This window comes from Mesoplodon densirostris, chromosome 3, assembly GCF_025265405.1.
Source record: "Mesoplodon densirostris isolate mMesDen1 chromosome 3, mMesDen1 primary haplotype, whole genome shotgun sequence".
Lineage (NCBI taxonomy): Eukaryota > Metazoa > Chordata > Mammalia > Artiodactyla > Ziphiidae > Mesoplodon > Mesoplodon densirostris.
Window position 1 is genome coordinate 77,698,793 of NC_082663.1, and position 27,107 is coordinate 77,725,899.

The 27,107-nt window shown below is 34.8% G+C and overlaps 1 protein-coding gene across 3 annotated transcripts in view; it reads right to left on the reverse strand.

Annotated features, from left to right (window-relative positions):
* KIAA0825 (KIAA0825 ortholog) overlaps positions 1 to 27,107 on the reverse strand; it is a 408,362-nt gene that overhangs the window by 269,778 nt on the left and 111,477 nt on the right. For all 3 annotated transcript variants that reach the window (XM_060093150.1, XM_060093152.1, XM_060093151.1), the window contains exons 6-10: positions 18,255 to 18,416; positions 10,366 to 10,460; positions 7,139 to 7,366; positions 5,302 to 5,567; positions 3,742 to 3,892 (exon numbers count right to left, since the gene is read on the reverse strand). In XM_060093150.1, the coding sequence (XP_059949133.1) occupies positions 3,742 to 3,892; positions 5,302 to 5,567; positions 7,139 to 7,366; positions 10,366 to 10,460; positions 18,255 to 18,416 (902 nt within the window). The remainder of the gene's footprint in view (positions 1 to 3,741; positions 3,893 to 5,301; positions 5,568 to 7,138; positions 7,367 to 10,365; positions 10,461 to 18,254; positions 18,417 to 27,107) is intronic.

Below are 27,107 nucleotides of genomic sequence, written 5' to 3' on the forward strand. Positions count from 1 at the left end.
GACTTAAAATTTCTGCTTCTCCCACTACTTATATCTCTCAAACAAATGTCATCTTTTTTTTAAGAATAGTTTTAGTTTTCATTCTTTTTTTATATAAATTTATTTTATTTTATTTATTTTTGGCTGCATTGGGTCTTTGTTGCTGCGCGCGGGCTTTCTCTAGTTGCAGGGAGCAGGGGCTACTCTTCATTGCGGTGCCCGGGCTTCTCATTGCGGTGGCTTCACTTGTTGCAGAGCATAGGCTCTAGGCGCATGGGCTTCAGTAGTTGTGGCTCGCGGGCTCTAGAGCACAGGCACAGTAGTTGTGGCGCACGGGCTTAGTTGCTCTGCAGCATGTGGGATCTTCCCGGACCAGGGCTCAAACCCATGTCCCTTGCACTGGCAGGCGGACTCTTAACCACTGTGCCACCAGGGAAGCCCAAACAAATGTCATCTTAAAAAAAAGTCTGCTGTTCTCCTATACCTAAAGTTGATCATATCTTATGTGGATACTCCTTACGTATCATTCTCCTGGTAATTTCTTTGATTAGTAAAATCTTTTGTAGTTACTGTAATAATAACAATCTATAGTTATTATCTATTGACTTTCAAATGGAGTTTATAAATGAGTAGAATTATTCTCCTTGGGTGGGAAACTTGGATATCAAACTGTCAAAGACTCAAGTTCAAATCGGTGGGGACTTTGACCACTTCTGATTTCCTGACTAGATGTACATGAAAACTGTTTAAGAAAAAAAAAGAATTACAAAATTAATGCAGAAGTCGCAAAATTATAGTTTCTTATATTTTCTTTGTTGTGTGTTCTGTGATAAAGAATGATTTAAAAATTTCCTCAAGTAAGAAAGTAATTTTAATGCTTGATTTTCTTTATTACTTTCTGTGTTGTGTGTTAATTAAAGCAAAACCAACCCAACCCGTCATAACTGGCCTGAATGATTTACACTTTCTCCGTGGCAATGGTGAGTGCCTATAATAACATGGCCAACGTGATTTCTCATATTTTTCAAAATATAAAAAACCAATTTCCTTAGTAGCCACCTTTTAGCAATAAATGAGAAAATAAAAATAACTTTAGGCACACAGATTTCTTCTCCTAAAGTAAAATATACTTATTTTTAAGACTTTTAAAAATATAAACTTCGGGCTTCCCTGGTGGTGCAGTGGTTGAGAGTCCGCCTGCCGATGCAGGGGACACAGGTTCGTGCCCCGGTGTAGGAGGATCCCGCGTGCTGCGGAGCAGCTGGGCCCGTGGGCCGTGGCCGCTGAGCCTGTGCGTCCGGAGCCTGTGCTCCGCAACGGTAGAGGACACAACAGTGAGAGGCCCGCGTACCGCAAAAAATAACAATAATAAAATAAAAATAAATAAATAAAAATATAAACTTCATGTTTACTTAAAGACATTCCAAGCTGGTCACCTTTCTCACAATTTTCTTCAAAATGTGTATAAGTTCAATGTATGCAAGGGCTTTCATTAAACTAAATGTGATTCATTTATTTTTCTGAACTGTTTCCCTCTTTGTTGTCATTTCAAAAGTATTCTGCTAGTAAACCTCTGTTATTTTTGTAGAGCCACTATAAGGTAAACAGATGTGAGCTTTTATTTAGATTATATATCAGGAAACTAGCAGCTGGGCTTTATTATGTAAGCCACTCAATATTATCTTTGAACAGACAATTCTTTATTCTCTATTAGAAAACACAAGTTGCTAAAATTGAGCAGATGTCAACTATACTAAAAGCTTAATTTTAAACAGGTAATTTGAACACCCACTGTGCCATCTGACCAGCACCTCATCAGAAAGATACTGAACTCTTTGGTTCTCTCAACCTGACAGTTTAGAAAATGGAAATGATGTATCTAGGGCTCACTTGATATCACAAAATGTGAGAAAATATTGCTCCATACCTTTATAAATTTTTTCACTATTTCTTTACTACTCTCTGCACATGGCGATAGGTTCCCCTGAGATCTCTATCCTACTCTTCCCCTCCAGTCAGGCAGATTTCATCTCCTCTCCTCTCAAAACAGCCCTGCCAAAAACATACTAGTCCTGTTTCACAAATCAATTGGAATAATGGGGGAGCGGAGGAGAGAGGGGTATAGTAAACGGGATAAAACCATGTCAGGGACTCCAGTTGTCAAAACAACTTAGCATCTGTGCTATTTTTAGAAGGTTCTTAGTTTTGGTGAATAGAAAAGCAGTATCACTTTATTTTTCTGAGCATAAATAACAACCACTAACTGCAATTAAGTTGTAACAATTGACCATGTAAGTAAGTGTATGGAAGCTACAGTACCACGTAATCACAGGGTAGCTATCTCGTTATTTCTGTCTTAGAAGCTAAACTCTTGTCATAAGATCTAAGAGCTGTATGTTATATGGTAATTTGTTTTTTTTTTAATACTTGGTAACTTCAATAACAGGTTCTCAATGCATCTACTTATTATTTATCCCGTACAACTCTTCTACTTCCCAGTTTGCATAAGAGAAAACATAATACCCCTATGTTGGACATATAGTGAGAGACCTGTTCTTCAATGGAAACATTATATAAAATTGCTCATTAGTACACTGACACATTGAAATAGTTTGAAACATGAGATGGATTCATTTTCAACCTCTCTGTTTACCTCAAGGCACATAAGGGAGCTGGGATGCTGCCAGGAGAGGGGAAGACCGATATTTTTATTCTTATCTCAGGATACCAGCTGCATCATACCACTTTCCCTTTTTCTTTCTGCTCACTGCTGTTTGAAGTATGTCAGGTTTGGAAAACCCTATATGGATGCTCTTGCAAAAAGAAAATGTATCTGGGAAGGGCCTCTAAAGGACACCCTTTCTAAGACCCATGAAATCGTCTTAGAAAACGTGGAAAGCCCTTTTAAAAAGCTTCTAAGCTGCTCCTCTCTGTTGTGACAACATTTATTATGATAATAACTCAGGCATAAATGGAGCCACTGGAACTTTCAGTGTCAGGAAGGTGACAGGAGTGACTTCACTTAATAAAACTCCACTCCGCTTTTCTCAATACTCCATAGATATAATGTTTCACCCCACCCTGAAGTCAACTTCAAGGGATTTCAAGAGTTGTGGTTTATGTATAATCAATGGGATTCAGGGGAACAGAAACTAATGAAGCCTGATGATGAATAATTTTAATTGATCCTGGCTTGGGTTGCACTGGGAATCATTAGGTTTTAATTCAGTAGAAATTTGGGATTTCAAAACATGGGTTAAATGAAAATAGGTAAGCTATAAATGATCAGATGGGTCTTAAAGCACACTCATAAGAACATACAAGAAGGGAAAAATAAGTATAAAGAATAAAGCTGCTTAATAAAAAATATTTATCAAACACAGATGGAAATATATAACAAGAAAAAACTGCCAGGATACCTATAACTGGTCCCTTTGAAAACAATATAAGGTTGTAGTATTTTGGCATTGTTTCTCTTTGAGTTTTCATTGTACCCCATTATATCCCAACTTATTATATAGCACTGAAACACTGCAGCTCAAATTAAGTTATTTTTACTTTTAAGCAGAAGGAGAGTTCTAATTATTTCAGGTTTTTAAAAACAGTGTTTTTCTAAGTACGAATTCAATATTTAAAAAACATTATCCTAACAGCCTTCGTGTGTCAGTACTGACAATCTCATGTTTCTAATTAGCCAGAAAGCAGGTAGGCAGTAAAACATATATGTGTAAAAACGGAGGGACAGTAAACTTAACTTCACACCTCATAAAAAGCTTTGTAGTCATCCCAGTGGTGGCTCTCAGCATCCTGTAAAATGCTTGTAGCACAAACTCTGACGCAGTAGTCCGTAACCTGAAACTGTAGAGTGTTGATGAATTCCTGATATCGTTGGACAGGTACCAGGAATATGGGTCTGTTCAGAGGGAATGATCAAAGAGACAGAGATTTAAGGCCTGTGCAGTAGGAGGTAACAATCTCCAGTACTACAAATGGTTTTGATTATTAGATATCAATCATTCATTTCCTCCTAATGCTGAAGTCTGCATCCACATTCACTTTCCAAAAAGAAAAAAAAAAAAAAAAATAGCTGGTCTTTGTTTTGCAAGTCCTTTGAAAACGTACATCTGCTGTTCCACAAATATGCACTTCAGCTTGAGACAAACTGCATTGTCAATACATCATTCAAAAATAAAAGTATTCTTTGTAAGCCTATTATTAGAGATCAGTGCATTATTTAGGCATTAGGTTATCGTTATTATAGAGAAAAACATGCATTTGTTAGAACCAACTTTTGTAAAGCTATCACACATCCCACAAACACACTCTTTTTATTTTAAAAATTGTAATTTTGTAGATGTCAATTATCTCATAAACTGTTTTACAATATTCTACAGAAATAAAGTGATTGCTGGCACATTTTGTTTATAAATTCAACAATCTGACTACTTAAGAGAATTAAAGAAATATCATAGTAATATCCTACAACAAGCCAAATTTACTTTTATCTTCAGCTATTTTTAGTACACTCTCTTTGCTTCCTCTCATTACTACGAAGGGATTGCAAAGGCTAAATAAGGCATATAGACTAGATTCTTGGGCTCACACTGGACTGCCCAGTCTACATGCTCCCTTTGCAAGGGACTGTGCTCTCTTCTAGAGAGCACAAGAGCAGCCAGATAGACCATGTGATAATACCTCTGGTCATTTTTCTTCTCTATCCAGAAAACATTTGGTCTTTTTGGACTACTAATACATGAAAATTATGACTGCCAGATGCTTCCTCTTCAAATATGAAGGATAGCTTATTATTAAATGGATGTTATGAAATATGTTTACGTTTGTCAATAAAATAGATTGAAATGCATCTCTTCTCTATGCCTGCTCCTAACATCTAGTTGGCCTAGGAACAAAAGAGAAGGGCATTTTCCACAAATATTGTTTTGTGTGACAACAAGAAGTTTGTTTTTCCTTTTCAGTGTAGTCAATACAATGTGCCTTACAGAATGGAAAGGGTTTGTTTGGTCATGTCATAACAACATGCCAAAAATAGTCGCTCCAGTTTAGAGAATGGGAAATGCAAGGGTCATCTGAGTGGGCCTTTAGAGGGAATACCTATCCTTCTTACTATCTGTATATCTGGTTTAATACACCCCATGCTCTACCTGTTTGACATTTCCTAGTCAAGACAAATGAAAATAATTCACCATGTTAATTATTATTTTCTTCTTCTCAAATATTATTATCAAAATTCTACCTCTGTGATATCCAAAGATTACATGTTACTTTAAGAATGGCCATCAACTTAATATAAATGACACTCACTTCTTAGTATTTTCTTTCATCAAATTATCATATTGCATAAAATGCTGGAAGACATACACTGCCGTGGAGAGCAGCATGTGCAAGTTTTTCAGGGGTGCTTTGGAAGGAACCTCCTTGCCTCTCTCTTGCAGTCTGGCCAGGACAGCTGTTGCCACTTTACAACAGGCCTCCACAAAGTTTGCTCTAATTTCCTGAAAAGAATCATCTCTGCATGCCAGAGCCAGTGGAAGGATTGTGTCAAGTTTTTCCATGATGTCAGAACAAAACTAGGGAGAAATAAATGTAGCACTGAGTTATTTGTATTCTGACAGCACCGTGTAATTTATGTACAGGGGAGCTAAATTCCAAAATAATGAATTTGGCATCAAACATAAATATAATGACACAACTTTATAATAATCGATTTCTCTGTTGTAGAAAGTTAAATGTTTTATTTCAAATAAAGAAAGACCAAAATGATGCTTCTCTGTATATAACCGTCAAACCTTATGCTTACCAGAGAGACATTATGAAAAACTCATGAAATAGCTTTAAATTACTTTTATTTGTAGTTAATAGAACTCAGAAAATATGTATCCATGATTACATTATTTTTAACTTATTCCTGGTTTTTTTTCGCTAAATTTTCATAGAAGTATTTTTTTTAATTAATCACCACAGATAAATGAGGCTATATCAGTTTAACTTAAACAATCTAAAAGCATCAGAAACAATCTCATATAGCATCTTCTTATTGGTAAAGAGTCAGCAACTCTCAGAAGTGATGCACTTAGCTTTTCTCTAGTTGTGAAGTTACTCCTTCTTAATGGCAAAGGAGGCATGATGGATGCATGGGAAGGTGCAACTTGCCTCCACTCCAGGTCGGCCAAAAGTGTTCCCTGGGGAATGTTCTGGAGCCTCAGGGTGGCAATAGGGGATTAAGGCCACCTTTAAAAACTCTCTTTCAAAAACATTTCAGGGGCTTCCCTGGTGGTGCAGTGGTTAAGAATCTGCCTACCAATGCAGGGGACAAGGGTATGAGCCCTGGTCCAGAAAGATCCCACATGCCGCAGAGCAACTAAGCCCGTGCACCACAGCTACTGAGCATGCACTCTGGAGCCCGCGAGCCACAACTACTGAGCCCACGTGCCACAACTACTGAAGCCCGCACGCCCAGAGCCTGTGCTCCGCAACAAGAGAAGCCACTGCAGTGAGAAGCCAGTGCACCACAACGAAGAGTAGCCCCCGCTCGCGGCAACTAGAGAAAGCCCGCGTGCAGCAACAAAGACCCAATGCAGCCAAAAATAAATAAATAAATACATTAATTTATTAAAAAAAAAATTTCAATGATACGTTGCTGACCTCACTGTGGGCTTAATGCTGAGTAACTATATTTCTCTATTTCCATAATTACTTCCTGTTTTCTCAGTATGTTCCGTGACTCTCAGAACACAGATGTAAGACTAATGTTAAAGGAACGGTCACTAAGGTGTAAATAAAGATTTAAAAGTTGCCCAAACCAATAAAAGACAGTAACTCCTTCAGCCTCCTAAATTTCTCCTGAAGTCATTCAAAGGTATAACCCAAACAAGCAGTTTCTCAACCCCCCAGGAAGTCACAGAGGCCCTCTCTTTAGTTACCTCAGATTCATGGAGCAAAAAGTTGGCAGCAGGTTTAAGTCCTTTTAGCTAGCACAGTGGCCCACGGATACCAGAGAAGAAAACTGGTACTGGGTCAAGTGCCAAGTGTTTCCCAAGAGACTCCATCATTTTTCTGTTGGTTCCCTTTGCAATAGCGTATATGAAAAAAAAAATCTCATATGCCAATCTAATTTGAAAGGATTTCATTTGATACTTGCCTTTGCAATTTTCTTTGGTTGGTCTGCCTCAGGAACCGCACGGTTATCTTGCCAAACTTGCTGGACATTTACAAGGTTCAAAGCATAGCTCATAGCTGAAGACCTTTCATTCTGTTCCTGTTGGAGAATTTTTGTGGAAAAGTCTTCAATGGCTGTTGTTATACAATGTGCCATGGGAAGAGACACTTCTTTAAATGCACTTCTCCAGCCAAAATTTAGTAAAGTAGCCTGAAATATAAGTTTATATGAAGTTATATTAATCTTAAATCAGCAAGTGTTGTTCTATTGTTACAGATGTAAAAGTATTACTTTCATTCAGCATGTTGAATGTAGGTATTCTTTAATAAACTGTAAAAGCCATTCTTACAACCTAAAAATATTACCCAGTGAATAAAGCAATATACAAAAACATGCATTCTTTACACACAGTAATATACTGTCATTTCATTTTAATTCATCAGTGGATTTAATCAAAAACTTTGTTTTTTCAAAATTTAATCTCTTAAATATAGTTCAATAAAACCATCTTTATGAGAGCTGAAAGTTCCACTTACTATTTATCACATAAAGCAGTCTTTAAATTCAATATATTTAATAAAGCCTACATTAGCTTTTTATAGTCTTTTTTATAGTTTATTGTTAACAAGTATTGCAACATAAGACAGCATTTAATATTCAATCTTTTATTTCTTTTTCATTCTCAGAAATCCAGACAAGCCAAAAAAATAGCAATAAGAAATAAATTTCTCAGAGAAAATATACCACTGTGTGTTTCTAGATTTTTATTTCTTTAGAATTTTACTTAGTTTCTCCACCCACAAAGTGGTAAGCAGCACTACTTTTGTTCCAGAAAATGAGGACTTAAAATGACCTGCATTGCTCTGTGTGTGGGGAGTGGGAGAGGCTGGGGTGGAGGGTGGTGGTGTTTTCTTTTTTTCTTTTGGTCTTTGGCTCATGTGGCTGTATGTTTACAAATATATATTCCCCTCAAGTCCTCTAATGTTCTCTAAAGTATAAAAGCATTATGGATAGTAAGCTGAATATATGCTTAGGATTAAACTTTTCCTGTTTTAGTATAATCTTGTTTACAGCAATAATTTACCTACTCCAACTTCAGAAGACACTAGGCTTGATATTCCTAACTGAATTACTTACTTTTCTGGATCTCAAGTTTTTTGTTGGAAAAATAAAAGAGCTGAACTGAATGGTTTCTACGGTCTCTTTCAGTCTAAAATTACTGAGATGATGATCATTAGCTTAATTTTCTAGTATACATAATCCCACTAAGCGTTAATTTAATGCTTTTTTTGTACTGAATATACATGCAGTACAAAGTAATAAAGGTGATTCATCTTCTAGAGCTAAAATTCTATGATCCCATAACTCTATAATCAGAAAAAGTGGCTCTCCTTCTCATTATGCTTATAATTAAGATGTAATTGAAATTTCCTTTCTAAAGTTTCTTTGGACCTTTAACATCATAGGGCCTGCCTAAAGATACAACTCTCATTTTATTTTTACATAAAATGAATCAATAATTGAGTCTACTGAGCTCATATTATTTCTTTTCTCATAAGTGAAACTTTGAAAGTGCCATGCGTGTAGTTCTGTGCTGTAACAGTATTTTCTTGGGATGCATTTATGATAGAAATATAAAAAGGAACCTACCTTCATAAAAATTAAAAACAACAACAACAACAATAAAACTCTGCTTTTTGTTCCCCCACCAGGGCATGTCTATTCATTAAAATCATTCATTCATGCATTCAAGGCAAGACGTTACGGGGAAAATCGCCATCAATTGCCATGGTCACAGTGACTTTTTGTGCCTGTGTGCGTGCCACGATGATTACCTTTGCCCATGGTAATTTATATGTAATTATACTACCTCCTAAATTCTCTTTTCAAAATATGGAAAACCAAGCACGTTAATAGCTGATCTTAAAAAGAAAATTGAAAACATTTACTATTCAAATTTCCTCCTAGAAGTCTATTTATTTACATAAAATATCATTGGCTTACTTCTACTCTTCCCATCTGATGTTTGGAATCATACACCTTCCAGTTAGAATATATAAGATTTACTAGTTGATCCAAGAAAAAAAAAGAGGAAATAATGTAGTTTTCTGTTCTGTGTACAAAGGAGCTACCCACTAAATCCCTTTCTTCTATTACCTAATGCTAATTTCTTAATAACTACTCTGATTTTTGGTTAAAACATAATGTATAATTTCACCTTTTTTCTGATTATTTTCCTTGCTTTCTACATTGAAACTCTGTTAAAACTCTATGTTCTTTTGCCTTTTTAAAGGTTTACCTACTAGATCAGTCAAGATCCATTCAGAAAATAGAAACCACTCTCGGTATTTTGAAAGGAAGAATTTTAATGTAAGGTATTAATTACTAAGGTGATAGAAGATTTGAGGAGCCAAACATGGGTTATGAAGCAAGACAGTTATTTTATTACTATTACTATTACTACTACTACCACTAGCTACGACCGCTCCTAGGGCTGGAGGAACAAAGAATGGGAACAGTGCTATGGGGCCACCAGTGAAGGAGGCCAACCTGCCAGGCGGACCTGAAACCTCAGAGAGAGGACTGTGTGTGTGGAGCAGCATGAAATAAATGAAGGAGTCACAGCTACTCCTGGAGATGTTCTCTAAAACAGAGCAAGGGGAAGAAATCCTCTGGTTTCTCTCCAAGAACTACCCTCCAATCTTCCCTTAGGGCTTTTCATTGGCCAAACCTACCCAGGTCCAGAAAGCAAGAAAGACTGGAAGAGGTTTTTCTCTACAATACAGAACAGAGCAGAGGAAGAGTGGTAATGGATCTGAGAGCAAACAGGGGCATGCTGGGCACACTCAAATAAGAGGCCAGTTCAAACTATTCTTTCCTCTTCCCTTTCCTTTTTCATCTCCACTTTCTCACTTTTCAACAGTTGTCTACAGTCCAAATTCTCAAGGTGTAGACCCCGAGTGGGATGAGAACAAAGATCTCTTCACTGCCAGTTCCCTACTCCTTGCATGGAACACACTGTGCAGCACAGCAGTGTTCCCACTAAACTCAACTTTCATCAAAATTAATAAGACAATTTTCAACCAGGAATTATTTTTTTAGTGGCAAAGGGTAAAACTCAAGACATTTTGATTCATAAAGGAGTCATATAAAAATGATGATGCTATTACATATGAATAAAAAACCACCACCCATTTTTCCTCACTTACCTCTTTTACTGGTAGCAATTGCTCTGAAGGAATACTGGTTTCATTTGTTCTAGGTTTCTCTATTACAACTTCTCTATTGGATGTCTCCAAAATTTCTATGCAATAGAAAACAAACACACAAACTTACATTAAGAAAAACAAACCATACTAGATGTGATTAATAGGTTAAAATTAATTACGTAGAAAAGCTCTATCCATAGTACACACACACACATACAAACACATCAAGGCACAAAGAATACAGTCAACAAGATGTAGGGTGACATTGCCATCACAATAATGAGAGGATCAAAATATAGAGTCCTTTTCTATACATACAACTTGATGGAATTTATATCCTATTTATATTCAAATTTGATGTATATGCATATATAATCTGTAAAATTCAGATCCTTTTGTCATTAATTCATTTTCATGTTAATAATGTAGGATAAGTTAACAATACAAAGTAAATATTAATTTCTTTGTTCATTTAAAAAGCTAAATTGTGAAGTACTGCTTTAAAAACCAGTGGTGTTCTTTAGCACATTAATATTTCTTTTTTTGAAACAAGGGAGAACAAAAGCACATGGATAAACATTATCATATCAGGAAAAATTATACTTTTAATAAGATTATCAATGAGTCATTGGAAAAACACAAACACTGAGACAGGTAAGAAGTGATCTCTAGCTTCTAAAATGGAAATACTTCCTCAACTTTTATTTTTCAGAATTAAGAAATCCTTTCCATGGGAAAAATACAGATCTACAAAAATGTAATGAATAAATATGCCGAAGAGATCCTTCCATTTTCTATTATGGTTCTATTAATAATAGTTTAATTCAATATGAATGACTTAGCAATTATCTTTTGGTTTTGCTTAGACTTGATATATGATGACGAATTATATAGCATGATTAATTTTTCTTTTTTTTTTTTGCTGTACGCGGGCCTCTCACTGTTGTGGCCTCTCCCGTTGTGGAGCACAGGCTCCGGACGCGCAGGCTCTGGACGCGCAGGCTCAGCGGCCATGGCTCACGGGCCCAGCCGCTCCGCGGCATATGGGATCCTCCCAGACCGGGGCACGAACCCGTATCCCCTGCATCGGCAGGCGGACTCTCAACCACTGCGCCACCAGGGAGGCCCTAATTTTTCTTTTATTTTAATAATCTTAAGAGTCAGTTTCTCCTTATCTCCTGGGCAAACAAATCTCCAAATATCAGTGATTCTTATCGGTAGGGCTTCTGACAAATATAGTCCTCTAGAAAATATGTGGGATATTTGTTTGTTTTTCTAAATATGGTTCTATGAGCTTAATCATGAATGATTCCTAAGTAACACAATCCACAGAAACATTCTCTCAAAAGGTAAATATTCCAATTGGTAGGTGATAACAACAATCTTTTGAGAAATGTTATCAGAGTTAATTCTGAGGAAAAGTTTCCCCCAACTCTAGTGTTTCTTAATCACTTTGGATTTGTGAACACTTCATAGAACTTGATTAAAGTGACAGAACACTTCATCCAAAATGCACAATATGACTGTGTGCGCGCACACACACTCACAGGTGCTATTGGAGATTCCCAGGCCCTCTTGTAAAGCACGTTCACGATCCTCAAGGGGCCATGGACTGCAGTTGAGGAATCCTGCTTCATTTCTCAACACACATGACAACATAGACAAGTTTTAGATCAGTGTTATACCATTTAACCTAAAATGCTTTCTCTATGGCTTGCATTTTATTACATCTTTTGCAGAAGCTAGTGTTATTAATAAGGATCAATCTCAATACTGAAATAAAATCCAGATTAAGCAGACTTTCAAATAAAGAAAAATGAAACTATAAGTCTATTAAAGAAAATATGGAATTTTCCCCCCAAAGATACAAGATAGAGACTTTTCAGAAGGACACAGAAGCCATAAAACAATTCTGCATAACAAAAATATTGTTAATTGAACTGGATATGAAAAACTGGCTTGTAACTCTCTCTCAATGTCCATAGCTTTAAAAAAAATTAATAGACTTTAGCTTTTCAAGCAGTTTTAGCTTTTTAGAAAAAACTGAGCAGAAAGTACAGAGTTCCCATATACTCCCTCTCCCCCTGCCCTCAGTTTCCCCTACTGTTAACATCTTACATTGGTGTGGGATATTTGTTACAATTGATGAACCAATATTGATAGATTACTATTTACTAAAGTCCATAATTTGCATTAGGGTTCATTTTTTGCATGGTGCAGTTCTATGGCTTTGCCAAATGCATAGTGTCATGCATCCACCATTACTATCACACAGATTAATTTCACTGCTCTAAAAATCCCGTGTTCCACCTACTCACCTCTACTCCCCTCCTCACTCTCCTTAGCAACCACTGATCTTTTACTGTCTATACTTTTGCTTTACCCAGGACGTCTTATAGTTGGAATCATATAGTATGCAGGCTTTTCAGATTGGCTTCTTTCACTTAGCAATATTCATTTAAGTTTCCTCCACGTTTTGTGTGGCTTGATATCTCTTTTTTTAAAATCAATGAATAATATTCCATTGTATTGTCATACCACAGTTTATCCATTGACCTACTGAAGGACATCTTGGCTGCTTCCAAATTTTGGCAATTATGAATAAAACTGCTGTAAACATTCATGTGCTGGTTTTTGTGTGGACATAAGTTCTCAACTCATTTGCATAAATACCTAGGAGTGTGATTACTAGATCACATAAGGCAAGGTTTAGCTTTATGATATAACAACCACACAGTTTTCGAAAGAGACTGTACTATTTTACATTCCTATTAGCAATGAATGAGGGTTCCTGTTGCTTCACATCCTTGCCAGAATTTGGTGGTGTTAGTGTTCTGGGTTTTGGCCACTCTAGTAGGAGTGTAATGGTATCTCCTTGTTTCAATTTGCCTTTCTCTGATGACATACGTTGCTGAGCATCTTTTCATATGCTTATTTGCCATCTGTATATCTTCTTTGGTGAGCTCTCCAGATCTTTTGCTCATTTTTAAATTGAGTTTTGTTTTCCTGTTGAATTTTAAGAGTTCTTTGTATATTTTGGATACAAGGTCTTTATCAGATATGTATTTTGCAAACGTCTTTCTCAGTCTACGTTTTGTGTTTTCATCCTCTCTATGATCATTCCTTTTTACTTAGCAATTCCACCTTAGTAACTTACTGTCCAGATATACATGAGGACATATAAGACATAGTTCAAGTAAATTTGCCATATCATTGTTTGTGGAAGCAAATGAAGAGGAAAAAACAACCCTATGTGTCTATTAATGAGTAGCTGATTAAATTATGGTACATGCACCAATAGAAAACTATTCAGCTGTTTTTCTGAATATGGGGTGTTTCTAGATAATTGTTAATAAAAAAAAAGAATCTCTGTATAGTATGACAAGATTTTGTGTTATTTTAACATGGGGATATATATGGAAGTAGTTGCCTTTGGAAAGGGAAACTAGACAAATGGAGTGGAAAAAGACTTAATTTTAACCATATATTCTTTTATCCTGTTTAAAATTTTACTACATGTCTGGACAATTATTGGAAAATATTTTTAAAGAAGAAAAAAATAATAAAGATCAAGTTGTCAATGACATGAAGAGGAAGCACTTGTATTCTTAATGTCACTTTACTTTTCTACAGATAGGTCATAAAAAATAGTTGATGTAAAAGGTATTCACCCTGGAAAAATAACATTAATTCAAAGCACAAGCTTTGCAGATCTATTCTTGGAACTAACTATTTGCCATTGTGTAACTATAGTTTAAAACTTACAAAAAAGGTTAATTATCTTATATTTATCATTTCATTCCCAAATACATTCTGCTTATTCACTCAAAGTAATGGGCTTTGATGTTTACACACACCGTCTACCTATATTCAAGATGAATTAAAAAATAAGATAAGCTTCCCAAGACTTCTTTTGCTGGTGAGCAATTCTATAGTAAGATAGAAAAAGAATTATTGAGCAATCATGATAACCTGTATAATATAATCTTCCCCTCCAAATTAAAAATGTTTAAAAAAATTTAATCCTATACAGAGAAGCCAAAGGGATTATTTTAAGGCAGGATTAGTAACACTGAATCTAGACTAATAAGATATCTCACGATTTTAACGAATTGTGGCATTTTTGTATTTGTTTGGAATTCAAAATGGTCAATTTCAAAATTTGGCATTGTCAAACTTTATGAGCTCTTTGAACATTTAACAAATTATTTCACCTATTTAAAAATATATTGGACATTCTATACACTTATTAGCATTGTCTAGAGAAGGTAGCCCATTTTTGGCTCATCGTTCTAAAACATAGTTATTTGCATGCAGTCAACACTGGTTTCTTTAAGAGCGTGCCCAGACTAAGGACCTCAGTAGAGTAGGGCAGAGGGTCACAGGAATGCCAGCTGCTGAACAGCCTCTGCCTATGGAGTTTGCTGTGGTTAATTTTACACTTCTGGTTAGTTTCCACACTGCCGTTTTCTTTCATAGAGAGTAGAGGTTGGCAGTACTTCCCTGTGACATCCACTTTCACACCCAAATTGGTCTTCATAGGCTCCCATTGTGTGCACTACAAAGCAACTTGCCTTGTTGGCAGCTCTAAGTGAGAACTACAAGTCTCTCTTTTCTTTATTGTTCTTTTCTGGCTCACAAGCAACCTCCCACCAAAAGCTGAATCTGTAGAAGAGACTACATCCAAGAGATAATACTATGAAAAAGTATGAAGAGAAGCCCAGGTGGCCACCTTGCAAATTTCCAATGTGGAAGCCTTCGACCTCTCTGCCCAAGAAACAGCTAAAGTCCTAGTGTAATGAGCTTTACAAACCCTAGGAGCCTCTTTACCTTAACTACATACGCCTCCCTAATACAATCCCTTAACCATCTAGCTAAGGAACTCTTAGAAGCCATTTGACCCCTCTTAAGACCCCCTAAGAGTACAAACAATCTTTCAGAAGATCTGAAATCTTTGATTCTTCTGAGACAAACCCTAAGTGTTCTTCTTACATCCAATTGAAGCAGCCATTGCTTTTTGTCATTGCTGGGGCTAAAGAAAAATGAGGGCCAAGAAACCTCCTGGTTTAGATAAATCTCAGATGCCACCTTTGGAAAATTTGAGGAACTGCCCGAAGAACAGCTTTATTCTGAAGGAGTATTAGAAGTGCCCCATAAATCAAATCCGAGTCCACTCCATAAGATAAGATCACCTAAAAGAAATACAGTAAGATCCCATAACAGTGAAATAATGTCCTATCATTTTTCTGAAATGACCAAAATAGAAAACCATCAAATCATGACCAAACAAAAGCAAATAAATATAATGACTAAATATCTTTTCTTTCTCAGAAAATATTTGTGTCTCTACAAAATCTATTGTGTTGTATTCAAATTCCTAAAAGCACTGCCAAGTTGGCCAAATCTACATTATAGTAGTAAACATCAAAGTAAAAAGTAAAACATTTGGTTAATCATCTTTATATTTTCTCTATGTGATGTTAAGCACCTGGATATTTTTAAAACATCTGGACAATGAAAAAAAAAACCTTACTTTTCATCACATTGTTTTGGTTACATAGACATACTAGGTAACTCCTTCTAGGATCTTTATTAGCAAAATATGTTCCAATCAAAACAAGTACACCAAAAACCAAATGACTTGATCTTTTTTCTCCCCATCCTCTCCCACACAAGATTTCTAAGCAAAACATTAACTATCAGGATAACTTAAGATTCATTTGGTTTCTTTAATCATTCAAGAAATCTTTTCCTTCCTGATTTAAGAAACCAAGGCTTTTGATAAGAATTGATTAACGTGGTTATACTGAATAAACCATTTAAGATTTTTCTTGACAATTTCCCTCAAGATCATTCTTTTCATTAATTTACATAAAATTATGGCAGATTAAATCTTGGCTTTGTTACAAAAAAACATGAATGAAGAACACATATATCACAAGAAGATGTTCTAATACTTAGACATTTCTTACAGCTGTCCTTCAAATTTCTTTCCACTTACTATGTTTGATAATCCATAAATGTGTTTCTATAGTACACTATTATTAATGTGATACTGAAGTTGCTTTTATCTGCCATGCTGCTTATATGATGACAAATTTGGGGTAAGACAGTATATTGTGGCATAATTATATATTTTCTCTGTTGATTTTATTCAATAATCATAACTATTGCTCTCAAATACACAGCATTGGCAAGTCTCAACATTGTTTGATCTCAATCCAGTGCAGTTGAACCAGCTTTTTCTTTTTCTCCTTTTTTCCTGAAATCAGTGTGTCAAATCTTTGCTTCAGTTCTTGGCTATTTAACTTTTATATCTTTAGAATACCTCTCTAACACAACTCTAGTTTTGAATTTATGCTGCCCTTAAGAGGAATAAATTTCTCAGAATGAGCTATTTCTCAAGGGCCTGGCCTAGGACCAATAGAAGATGAATCCAAATGGATAGGGGTCTAGATGCTTTGGAATTCACTCTGTTTTTTGATCCACACCTCAGAAAAGATCTGCTAGAGATGTGGATGAGAGACACCAAATCTTAGCCGGGCATGATGGATGAGTACCAACACCAAGTGTCAACTGCTTGTGGCACCAATAAATTTTTGTCAAAAATTAGGACATCATATTTCTCTATTCAGATCTCTCTTTGATCCAGTTAATTCCATCTAGAAGACCCTCTAGGGCTCACATTACCTACTAATAAATTGACTTTTTCATTCCATCTTTTAATTTTCATATTATCTGTCCTATGTTTTTATTATTTTCCCATTTGATTTTTTGTCAGATTCAGAAATCTATATTCCACACTCATTTTTCTTCAAATTATATCCAAATTTGGAAAAAACAGTCTACATTATTTATTTTATAATTTAATAGTGCTGCTTAAACTTAACCTGAAACGTAGAAGGCCAGTAACTTATGCTTAATATAAAACAAACTCCAATCCTATAACTTTTCTAACATTGTTTACCCAGGCTAGGTAAATAAAGAAATACAAAAGTAAATATATTAAACTACATGTAATTTTCACTAAGAAATCAGGTTTTGAAATTTGCAGATTGATTTTTAATCACTTGCTTCCCTCACTTTGTTTTGCAAACGCAGCCACTATTTAAATTTACTCTCCTTAAAATGATATGTGGTATTATGTAAAAGAGAACTTTGTATAGTCCACTCTGATATAGATGAAAATCTTTATAAATATAGATATGAAAACAGAGAACATGTCTTAACCATTATGCCTCTGAATTGTTAGAAACATTATTTGAACACACATAGCACACTTTTCTTTAAAAGGATTTTGTTGAGACTAACTAGAAACAACATATTGTATAATTATAATTACAATTGTAACAACTCACATTTATTGTTTATGATATGCTAGACATTCTTTTAAATATTTTACACTCACTAAATCATTTAATTCTCACAACCCTACATAATATATTGTAATCTAAAGCACTTAATACTGAAAGAAAGAGAAAATTAACATATCTTACATCATCATTTTAAAGATGAGAAACTGGTCGTCTAAGGAAACTAAATATTTTGCTCAAGGTCATCAGGCTGCTAGTGGCAAAAGAGGAGCTACTAGACCATCCAGTCTCCTTGATATTTCCAAAGGCCAGGCTGTGTTTCTTTGAGTTAAAAAAAAAAAAAAATTGATCTTATTTTAACTAAAGACAATTATCCAAAATTGACTTATGATGCTTTTCAATTAAAACTACGGAATTTACAATGTATAAAGGATAAAAATATAATTTCAAGGTGTGCTTTATAGTTAATGTTTGTTTAAAGAACTCTGTCCTGTATTTTCATTTTTTCAGGTAATGGTACAGACTTAATAGCAGGAAGCAGAAACAGAATTATAGATTTGCAGAAGAGCATACTACCTGAAGTATTCCTGGGTGTCTTGAGCCATAAAAACATTTCTTCAAACAATTCCTGAACATTTTGTTCCAACTTCAAAAAGGATTTTATGAGCTGTGATAAGAACTCGAGTTCATGTAAGGAGAGGAAAACATTTCTTCCTTTCTGTGGGCATTCAGGAGTAACTGTGAAAAGAGCAGATCAATACTGTTGAACATGTTATGTGTTTTCTCATTCGATATTAGAATAATCAATGATTCCTTAAATCATCAAAACTAACAAGATCCTTAATAATTAAACAAAGTTTGTTCTTTAGTAAATACATATAAAATCTCCTGGGAGAGTCTTTTTTTTTTCCCCCCCTGGGAACCTGGAGATAAGTATTCTGCTTGATGCAAACATGACAATTAAATAATTTTATTAAATCTCAGAGTTATTAAAGGAATGTGATTTGTCATTATAAAATCACATCTTATACAATTCTGTTTCTTTAAGGTCTGGCATAATTTGAATCTAGTCACAAGGAAATATCAGACAAACCTAAACTGAGGGACTTTCTACAAAATAGCTGGTCTGTACTCTTCAAAAGTGTCATGTCAGGAAACACAAAGACTAGGAAATGTTCTAGTCAAAAGGAATCTAAAAAGACATGACAACTGAAATCAATACATGATCAGCATTTTATTTTATCTTATTATAAAGGACATTATTAGGGTAATTTGATGAAATCTGAGTAAGATCTACAAACTAATGGTATTACTGCATGACTATTAATTTTCTGATTCAGACAACTATACTGTAGTTATGAAAGAGAATGCCCTTGTTCTTAAGAAATGCACACTGAAGTATATAAGGGTAAATACTTGTGATTTATTCTCAGTTCAGAAAGAGAAATCGGTTTAAGTGGGAAAGAGAATGCAAATTTGGAAATGTGGTAAAATATTAACTTTTGAGGAATCTGATATTTTTTAAAGTGTGAAATTAAAATAAAAATTTAAAAGAAAAAAAGACTAGATAAAGGATATAAGTCTTCAAGACCTTAAAAGTGTTGTTCCTAGATCAATAAAAAGAAGCAAGTTAACCTATTGAATCTAGATTATATTATTCATGAAATCATAATTAAAAATAACTTTGGTTTAAATAATTATGATATCTATTGCTTTCCTAAGAACAATACAACTCAAAAGATCGATTTTTTCCCTCATAATGACATTAATTGTTGTCACACTACCATTTTAATATGATTTTTAAAAAAACAAACTTATACTCCTTAAGAGTATGGAGAAAAAGACTGACCTCACTAAATGGTACATTTGAGCAAATTTTCAAGGATTAAAAAAAAAATCCTTCCTTTTTGATTGTCATTTCTTAAAACATGTATATAGGAAGTGTCTTGAGGCTTAATTACAAAATGGAAAATTTGTAAACTCTTAGAAAGCAAGCATTTAAAGTGCCTTTGGAGAGAAAATACTGAGTGCTACTTAGAAATGATATAAGGTCTGGTGATTCCACGTGAGGAAAAGATTACCTTTGTCACATGGATTTACAAGGAAGTTTCCAGAAATGTAACAATTTTATGGGTTATCCACTTGCTTCACTGAAATTTTTAAATGTTGGTATCAAATTTGTAGCCATGTGACACAGTCTTTCATACGATATAGGACCAAAAATGTCATGGTATCTTTGCAGATAGTATGAGAGAGACCAGTCAGCCAATTTAAAATGTGGAATTTAGTCCCGTTCTTAAAGAGTAAAAAAATGCTTAAAAAAATCTTTAAGTATTTACAAAAACTGTTTCACCTCTACATTGATGTTAACCCCACATATATTAAACTCTATCTCTAAATAGCCCTACTCACAACTACTAGTCTCCCATAGGCATGCCAGAGAACACAAGCGTGTACAATCATCATGTATAACTAAGGTTTTGCCATTAAAATTATGACCCCAAAATGAAAAGAAAGGAGAACAAATATATTATGATTCACTTAGCTGTTGCTTGATTCTCATTTGGCCTGTAGATGGAGGCTGGTCTAACCTTCTAAATCATAAAGATGTTCTTTCTGGAACCAGATTGTTTATAAGGCATTTTCAAAAATTTTAAGAATTCTTCCTAATTCTTTAATAGTTTGGCTGGAAATTAAACATAGGTTTTGTGTAGCTCAATTCTAAATTGGAAATGTTGTGAATGTTTACAAAGTAAGCAAAAAAGCCACCCCCCCCAAATCTCTGAGAATTATGTATAGATATATATATGACCTAACAGTGCTACTTGTTTAAAGATATGTAGGGTTGGAGGATTATACATGAAAAGGTCTTACCTTCATGACCTGGATTTAGAAGGATCTTGTACTCCAGAAATATAACAATATTGAAAGGCAAATCTATTTCAATCCACGAATCATTATAACTTAATAATGAAAGAGGATAGAATAATATGTATGACCTAAATCTAATCATTTTGTCCCTGAAAAGCAATGATTATGATACAGGTCCATTAATTAGTAGTTCTTATTTCCTATTACTATTAGCTCAGTGTTCTCCCAAGGTGCATCTTGAGGGTTAATTTATGGGGAAAATAATTTGTGATTAATTCATTTTGTGAAAGTCCAATTGAAGTAAAATAAAACACAAAGGATGAAATAGAATTTCCCAAACTTATTTCTTTTATTTTCCGGCACAGTATCTCACAGGACTTGTTTTAATCATCACACTTCAGCTCATGATTTCTTTCTGCCCAAGCATACTTATTTTTCTGTTCCTTAGACTTTTCACTGTTAATCACACTAGGAAAGGGTTTACCCCAGCAGGAGTTCCCTTTACTTTTGCCTTCACTAAATTAATCTCCTTTTCCTTCTTCTTTCAAGATTAAATTCTTATCTGGATACAATCAATCCAGGAGTTTGCCTTCCCGTGTTAAGCCAATCTGGTCTTTACCTTTCTTTTTTTTTTTACATCACTGTAGAACTGTCTCGCTTCAAGAAATTTTGGACATATCTGTTTACACACAGGCAAATATGTTTAGCTGGGTACCAATCACTGTTATAAAATACATGAAATAAGGATTGTTGTTTTATTGTAGAATGAGCTCTATGATTCTTAGGAAATACAAACTTCTCCTAAATCCCAAGAAAATTATAAAGAAAAAATCTAAATTTCCATTTTAGAGCAAGACATTATTTAAATTCACCATCAACTAGCAATGAATAAATTCATGTAAATAATAACTAGATAGCTGAGGTTTTTTCCTCTCTATATATTTTTAATAAAAATTTTTTCTAAAATATAAAATTCTCTGCTATTCTATTATTCGGAGTATTTAGAACACAATTGAAATTTTCCTTCATGACAAGGTTACAATGAAAGTTACTTATTTTTGTGCTGCACTCAGGGACTAAAGTCTGTTCCTCTGTTAAAGGGCATTTCTCAAAATGACAATCATTCGAAAAGGGTTCTGTGATCAAATAGGTTTGGGAATTACTACATACTAACGATTCTTTTAAGTGATTCACAGTGCAAATTAGTAAAATAAAGTCTATTCACTTCTATAATAAAGTTAAAAAAATTAAAAACAATGTTTCTCAAACTTTTTTGACCAATGAACACTGGTTTATTGACATATCTATTAACTTCTAGAATTTCTCAAACTGCTTAGGGGACACTGCTCTGGATTACAGTCCCACTTGAGTATTTATAGCTGCTTTGTAGTGTTTCCCCTATTGTTAGGCCTTTCACTGTGGGTTCTTGTTGCTGCCCTTTTCCACTTATAAACTGTTGTTCCTAATAGAATCATGGTATTTTTCAGACTCCTTTGAAAAACTAATGAAAGTCTTCTAAATCCTTGTAGACCCTCTTATTGAAAAAAATTCAAGTAGTCACAGTTTCAGGGCTAAACAGAACCACCTGAAGTCCATCCATGGTTGTCATAGGGCAGCATGGTCCAGGACTTTGTGTTTTATTAAAAATGCAAATCCCTAGGTCATCTTCAGATCCCTTTTAGGCAAGTGCCCCAGGTGAGTTTTCTGCACAGGAAAGTTTGAGACCACTGCCTGAGGGATCCATGAACTCCAGTTAAAAACCCTTGTGGTTGAAAATCACTCTCTAGGCATCAGAAAATGGATTTTGGTCTTAGCAAGTCAACCAAAGAGGTGCTATTGTATAAAACATCAATAACTATTAAAAACAAAACAAAATAAAACTCTTTACTTTTTCCATGGTCAAGAAATTTATTTATGATTTTTTTTTTCATTTCTGGAAGAAATATGGAATGCCTGTAGGGAATTTCTAAGATAAATTATTATTTATCTATATATTTGCCCTGGGCAAAGGTAGAACTGCTCCTAGAAAAAACACCTAAAGAATAGTTAGAGTTCTTTAGGCACACTCATCACAAATGTAAAATGCTTTCCTTGAGTCCATAGACTACGTCCAGTTTATTCATTATAGTATCTTAAGAACCCAGCACAAAGTAGACACTCAAAAATACTAGTTAAAAAAATAAATGTATGAAATCCCTAGAAATATCTAACAAAGAAAGAAATATAAAAGAAAGATTTCATAGCTAATCCTAAGATGCATTCTTCAAAACAATAAATATGTAAAGCTGTAAGTCAATAAATAAATAAATAGACAAATAATTACAGTATTATATACACACTCTTTTTAGTATTGTTTGACAAAATAGATTTAAAAATTATTTCTAAAAAAGAAAATGTGTGCAAAAAGATATAAAAACAATGATGATGTGGAAACTTGATAAAGCATATTGATACAACTGACTAAAACACAATTTTTCTGTGTTTAAAAATAAAATTATACTTTAGAAAAAAAATTCCACCATTAAAAAATGCACAGATATTCATAGAACTGTTATCTTAAAAAAATAGAGAATCTCTCATCTCTCTGTCTCTCTGCCTCCTGTCTCTGTCTCTCCCTCTATATATATTTATACATACACACACATATATAGATATATCACTCATAAAGAATATATAATACTATAAATTATATGCTTAGAAGTGTTTTTCACCCAGTGACTAATAGTTAGAATATTAACTCCATTATCTTGTAGCAAAAATAGGGACACTGAAAATAAATCTAGAGGGACATTAAAGCTTCTCACATTTGATCTACAACAAAGCAGCTTTTGGAATAAATATCAAAGTCCAGCTAAATCAGACAGAACATAAAAATGTGGGTTGTGGCTGAAAGTACACATATTATTTTCCAAAACCATTAGCAACAGAATTCTTGTTAATAATAGCATTAAGATACATGAGAAAATGAGAAGCTAGAAAATCAGATAATCTGAAGCTGGTGGATCAGTATAATAGGATAAAAGGTGAACATTTTAGTTTTCCCAAGAAAAACGAACACTAGCCACCCTATTATTGACTGTAAATGGATCCATTTTCAGTGAGGAAGTATTCTTGATGCCACCAGACAAGTGATGTAAAAAAGAGGTGACACACAAAAGCTATTGAAAGTCTCATTATTCCAGATGAAATTCATGACATAATCCAAATGGAAGATATTTGTTCCAGTAAAGAGAACTTTTTAACAGTCTTAAAATAAGAAGTCAGCAGAGACTGCTTAGGAACAAATAACAAGCTGTACTTTTCCTAGTACCCAAGTCACTTTCTGAGAGCAGGTGGGGTTTTGGAGCACACTGTTGTGTTCCAGTGGCCTGAAGGAGCCCTGTGCCTTCTTGAGCGCCTACTTCCAAGAAGCCACAAAGCAGGAGAAGGAACAGAATGAAAACACAAAGTCCCTTCTTTGTTACAGGAGCCTCGTCAGTAGATGGAAATCATGAAGGACCTGCAGGCATTGCTTTTTTGTCACATACTCTAAGAAGAAATTGAAGCTGTTTTTCCCCCTTTCTATGGCATTATTTTTGTAACTTTTCATTATTTTTCAAATTTATATGACTAGGAAAGCATTTGAGGTAAAGACAAAGAATATTTCCACCTTAGTTTTCCAAACTGAATTCATTATTTCTTATCTCTTTCAAGGAAGCTTCCATATGTACTACCCAAAACAAACAGGGTAAAACTTTAAGATAAATTGAGTAAATGAATGAGCAAGTCAATGATTAAAAGGAGGAAGTGAATAACTTTGAAGTTGAGTAAAAGTGTAACCAGACACAATGAATACATAGACATTTAGATACCCCACAGGTAAGTGTCAGGACCCTTCTTTTATATGGTGAGAGGATGCAGAAGGAACTATAGGGAAAGCTGAGCCTCAAAAAGGTAAATGAATCTGAACGTGAATTCAGGAAATGTTTAACTCTTAGAAGTTGGAAGTTGGACTCCCCTTCTTTTGCTCTTTCCCTACTTTTGTTTCTTCCCCCATAATTTATTATGGGGCATGCTGCTATTTCTAGCACCACTACCTGAAGCACAAGAGGTAGCACAATGGAGTAACTAACACATGGAATTATGAACCAGAGGGTCTGGGTTCAAATTCTGACATTGCTTCCTACTAGTTGTGTGACTTTTAGGAAGTTATTTAGTCTCTCTATGCCTCAATAGTGTATAAGTTTTAACTGAGTTAACATGTTAGAACGGCTGTATAAATGTGTGATATTACCACCTCCTCTGAGAAGCCTGCCCTCATATCCTAGGCCAGCTTAGTTTCCTATTCTCCATGTTCCTCCGTATTTTACCCTGCACATATCTTTATTTTAGTACTTACTATGTCATTTATAATAATTAGTTTGGGAGTTGTCTCCTGCAACTTTAATCTGAAAGGCAGAGATTTTTTCCCTCTTTACTGCATTCCCATTATCCATCATAGTGGATGATACATATTGGTGAGTGTCAGAGACAACACCAGCTGTTTTTAACTCATTTTGTTTGGCTTTTTTCCCTACCATAAGCAAGCTTCTTTAGTAAAATACTAATATTAAATGAGTTTAACATTAACTCTTGTATGTCAATTTTAACAGGAAATACTTTGGGGAGTAAGAACCATAAACATCACATCAAAGACCTATTTCACTATAAAATACTTTAAATATCACTATTATTTAATAGGTCTATCTCTAAGCTTGAACATGCATAAAATTGAGTGGTAGCTCCACTCCAAGACCTTCCACTGCTTCTTTGCTATGTCAACCCTTCAAAACACTGGTTTTATTTTCATGTGTGTGTGTGGTCATCATCTTTTTTAGGAGCTAATATAAGCTATGCACCTATACTCATAGAAAGAATGGCATATGATTCCAGGAGGTTCCCCGATCCACTGAGGTCTTAGGGCCTCATTGATAACCTGGTTAAGGCCCTCTGCCTTGGTGTGCCTGACTTGATGAGAAGTCAGATGAGCAGTCCTCAGCATCTTCCTCCCACTGAGGAGAACTCTAGCTTCTAGAAATGTCTACTTCCCTTTGCAAGAAGAATGGGTTTGGTCCATCTTCTACTTCATAATCCCCTTATCACTCTTTCCATATGATAAAAGTTCTCAAAACATTTACAGAGAGGACTCTCTGCCTACTAAGACATAGGCCCTGTGGTAAGGTGAGGGAATAAACTGAGGAATAACTAACTAATCCTCTACCTGCTCATGAATTTAGATAAACACACAGATTAGTACCAAGTGGCTACTGCTTTGACAGTGGGACACGATGACCAAATCATTCTATTAGAATAGATTGAATCGCTAGTATACACCATATCTGCATTTGCTATACCTTCTTTCTCTGACTGTTCCAGGCAAAGATAGTTGTTATGCTTAATTTTGCATCCATTGACAGGATTGGTAATCGTGGTCTAAAGGCAGGTAGATCTAGGGACAGAGGGAGTCACTGTGTTTGGAATAAATCCTCACAACCCACGCAAAGCCCCCACGTGACATGGAGATTTGCTGTTCCCTTTGGAAGGGCTCACATAGCAAATCTCTCCTTGCTTCACATACCACTGGCTGAAAAGGGTGGAGATAAAGTCATCTTGAAGCTATTCTTCTGGGTCAATGAGAAAAACTAAAGAGAAACTGCTTCTATTATTACCCTTTTATGATTCCCAGGCCAACACTGGCTCCACTGGATGTTACCTAAATGTACTGCTAAATGATAACAAAATTCTCCCACACTCCATTCCATCTTCTCTGGCAGAAGCTGTCAGTATTATATTAACAAGGGATCAGGCTTCTCATTCATTTGCCAAGGGTATAATACTCCTGTCCCTCTCCTATTTTCTCTCTTTCTTATTTTGTTTTTCTGACTGAGAACATGAGAGAGAAGATCTGACTCCTGATGCGGTCACTGTTATTTGAAGATGCTAATCAAAGAATGGCTTACATTTGAATTCAGCCAAAATTGAGAAATGTACCCAGGATAAATTTCTGAATATTTTCTCAGCTGACTTTTGTTTTATGCTGGTATAACTCCCAGTTATAAACACGTAGATATGCTGACCCTTTTAAAGAACATCTTAATAAAAAGACATCTCTAGTGTAATGAAATGGGGTTTAAATTCTAAGTACTCTATGCTAATGGCACATTATTAATGAAATATCTTCCTAATATCCCTTTCTAAGTCTCAAATGTTGCTAGAGTTCAGTTAATTATAGCTCTTATCATAGGTGTTACATTCTATTATCATGACCAAAAATTAACCTGTAGAGAAATCTTAAACTAAGTTAACAATTCATTTTTACTGTAGTCTAAGGTTGTATCTGAGAATTGATATTTCACTTTTTAAAAGAATATGCCATGATAGAGATGTTACATTATCAACTTTTAATATAACATGTTAAAAATTAATTTTAAAAATTTAACACTGGCATAAAAATAATGCCATCATCAAAAAGATGGATTTAAGTTAAGACTAACCGGCTGAGTATGCTTCCTAATATATTTTCTAATTGAATCATAACCT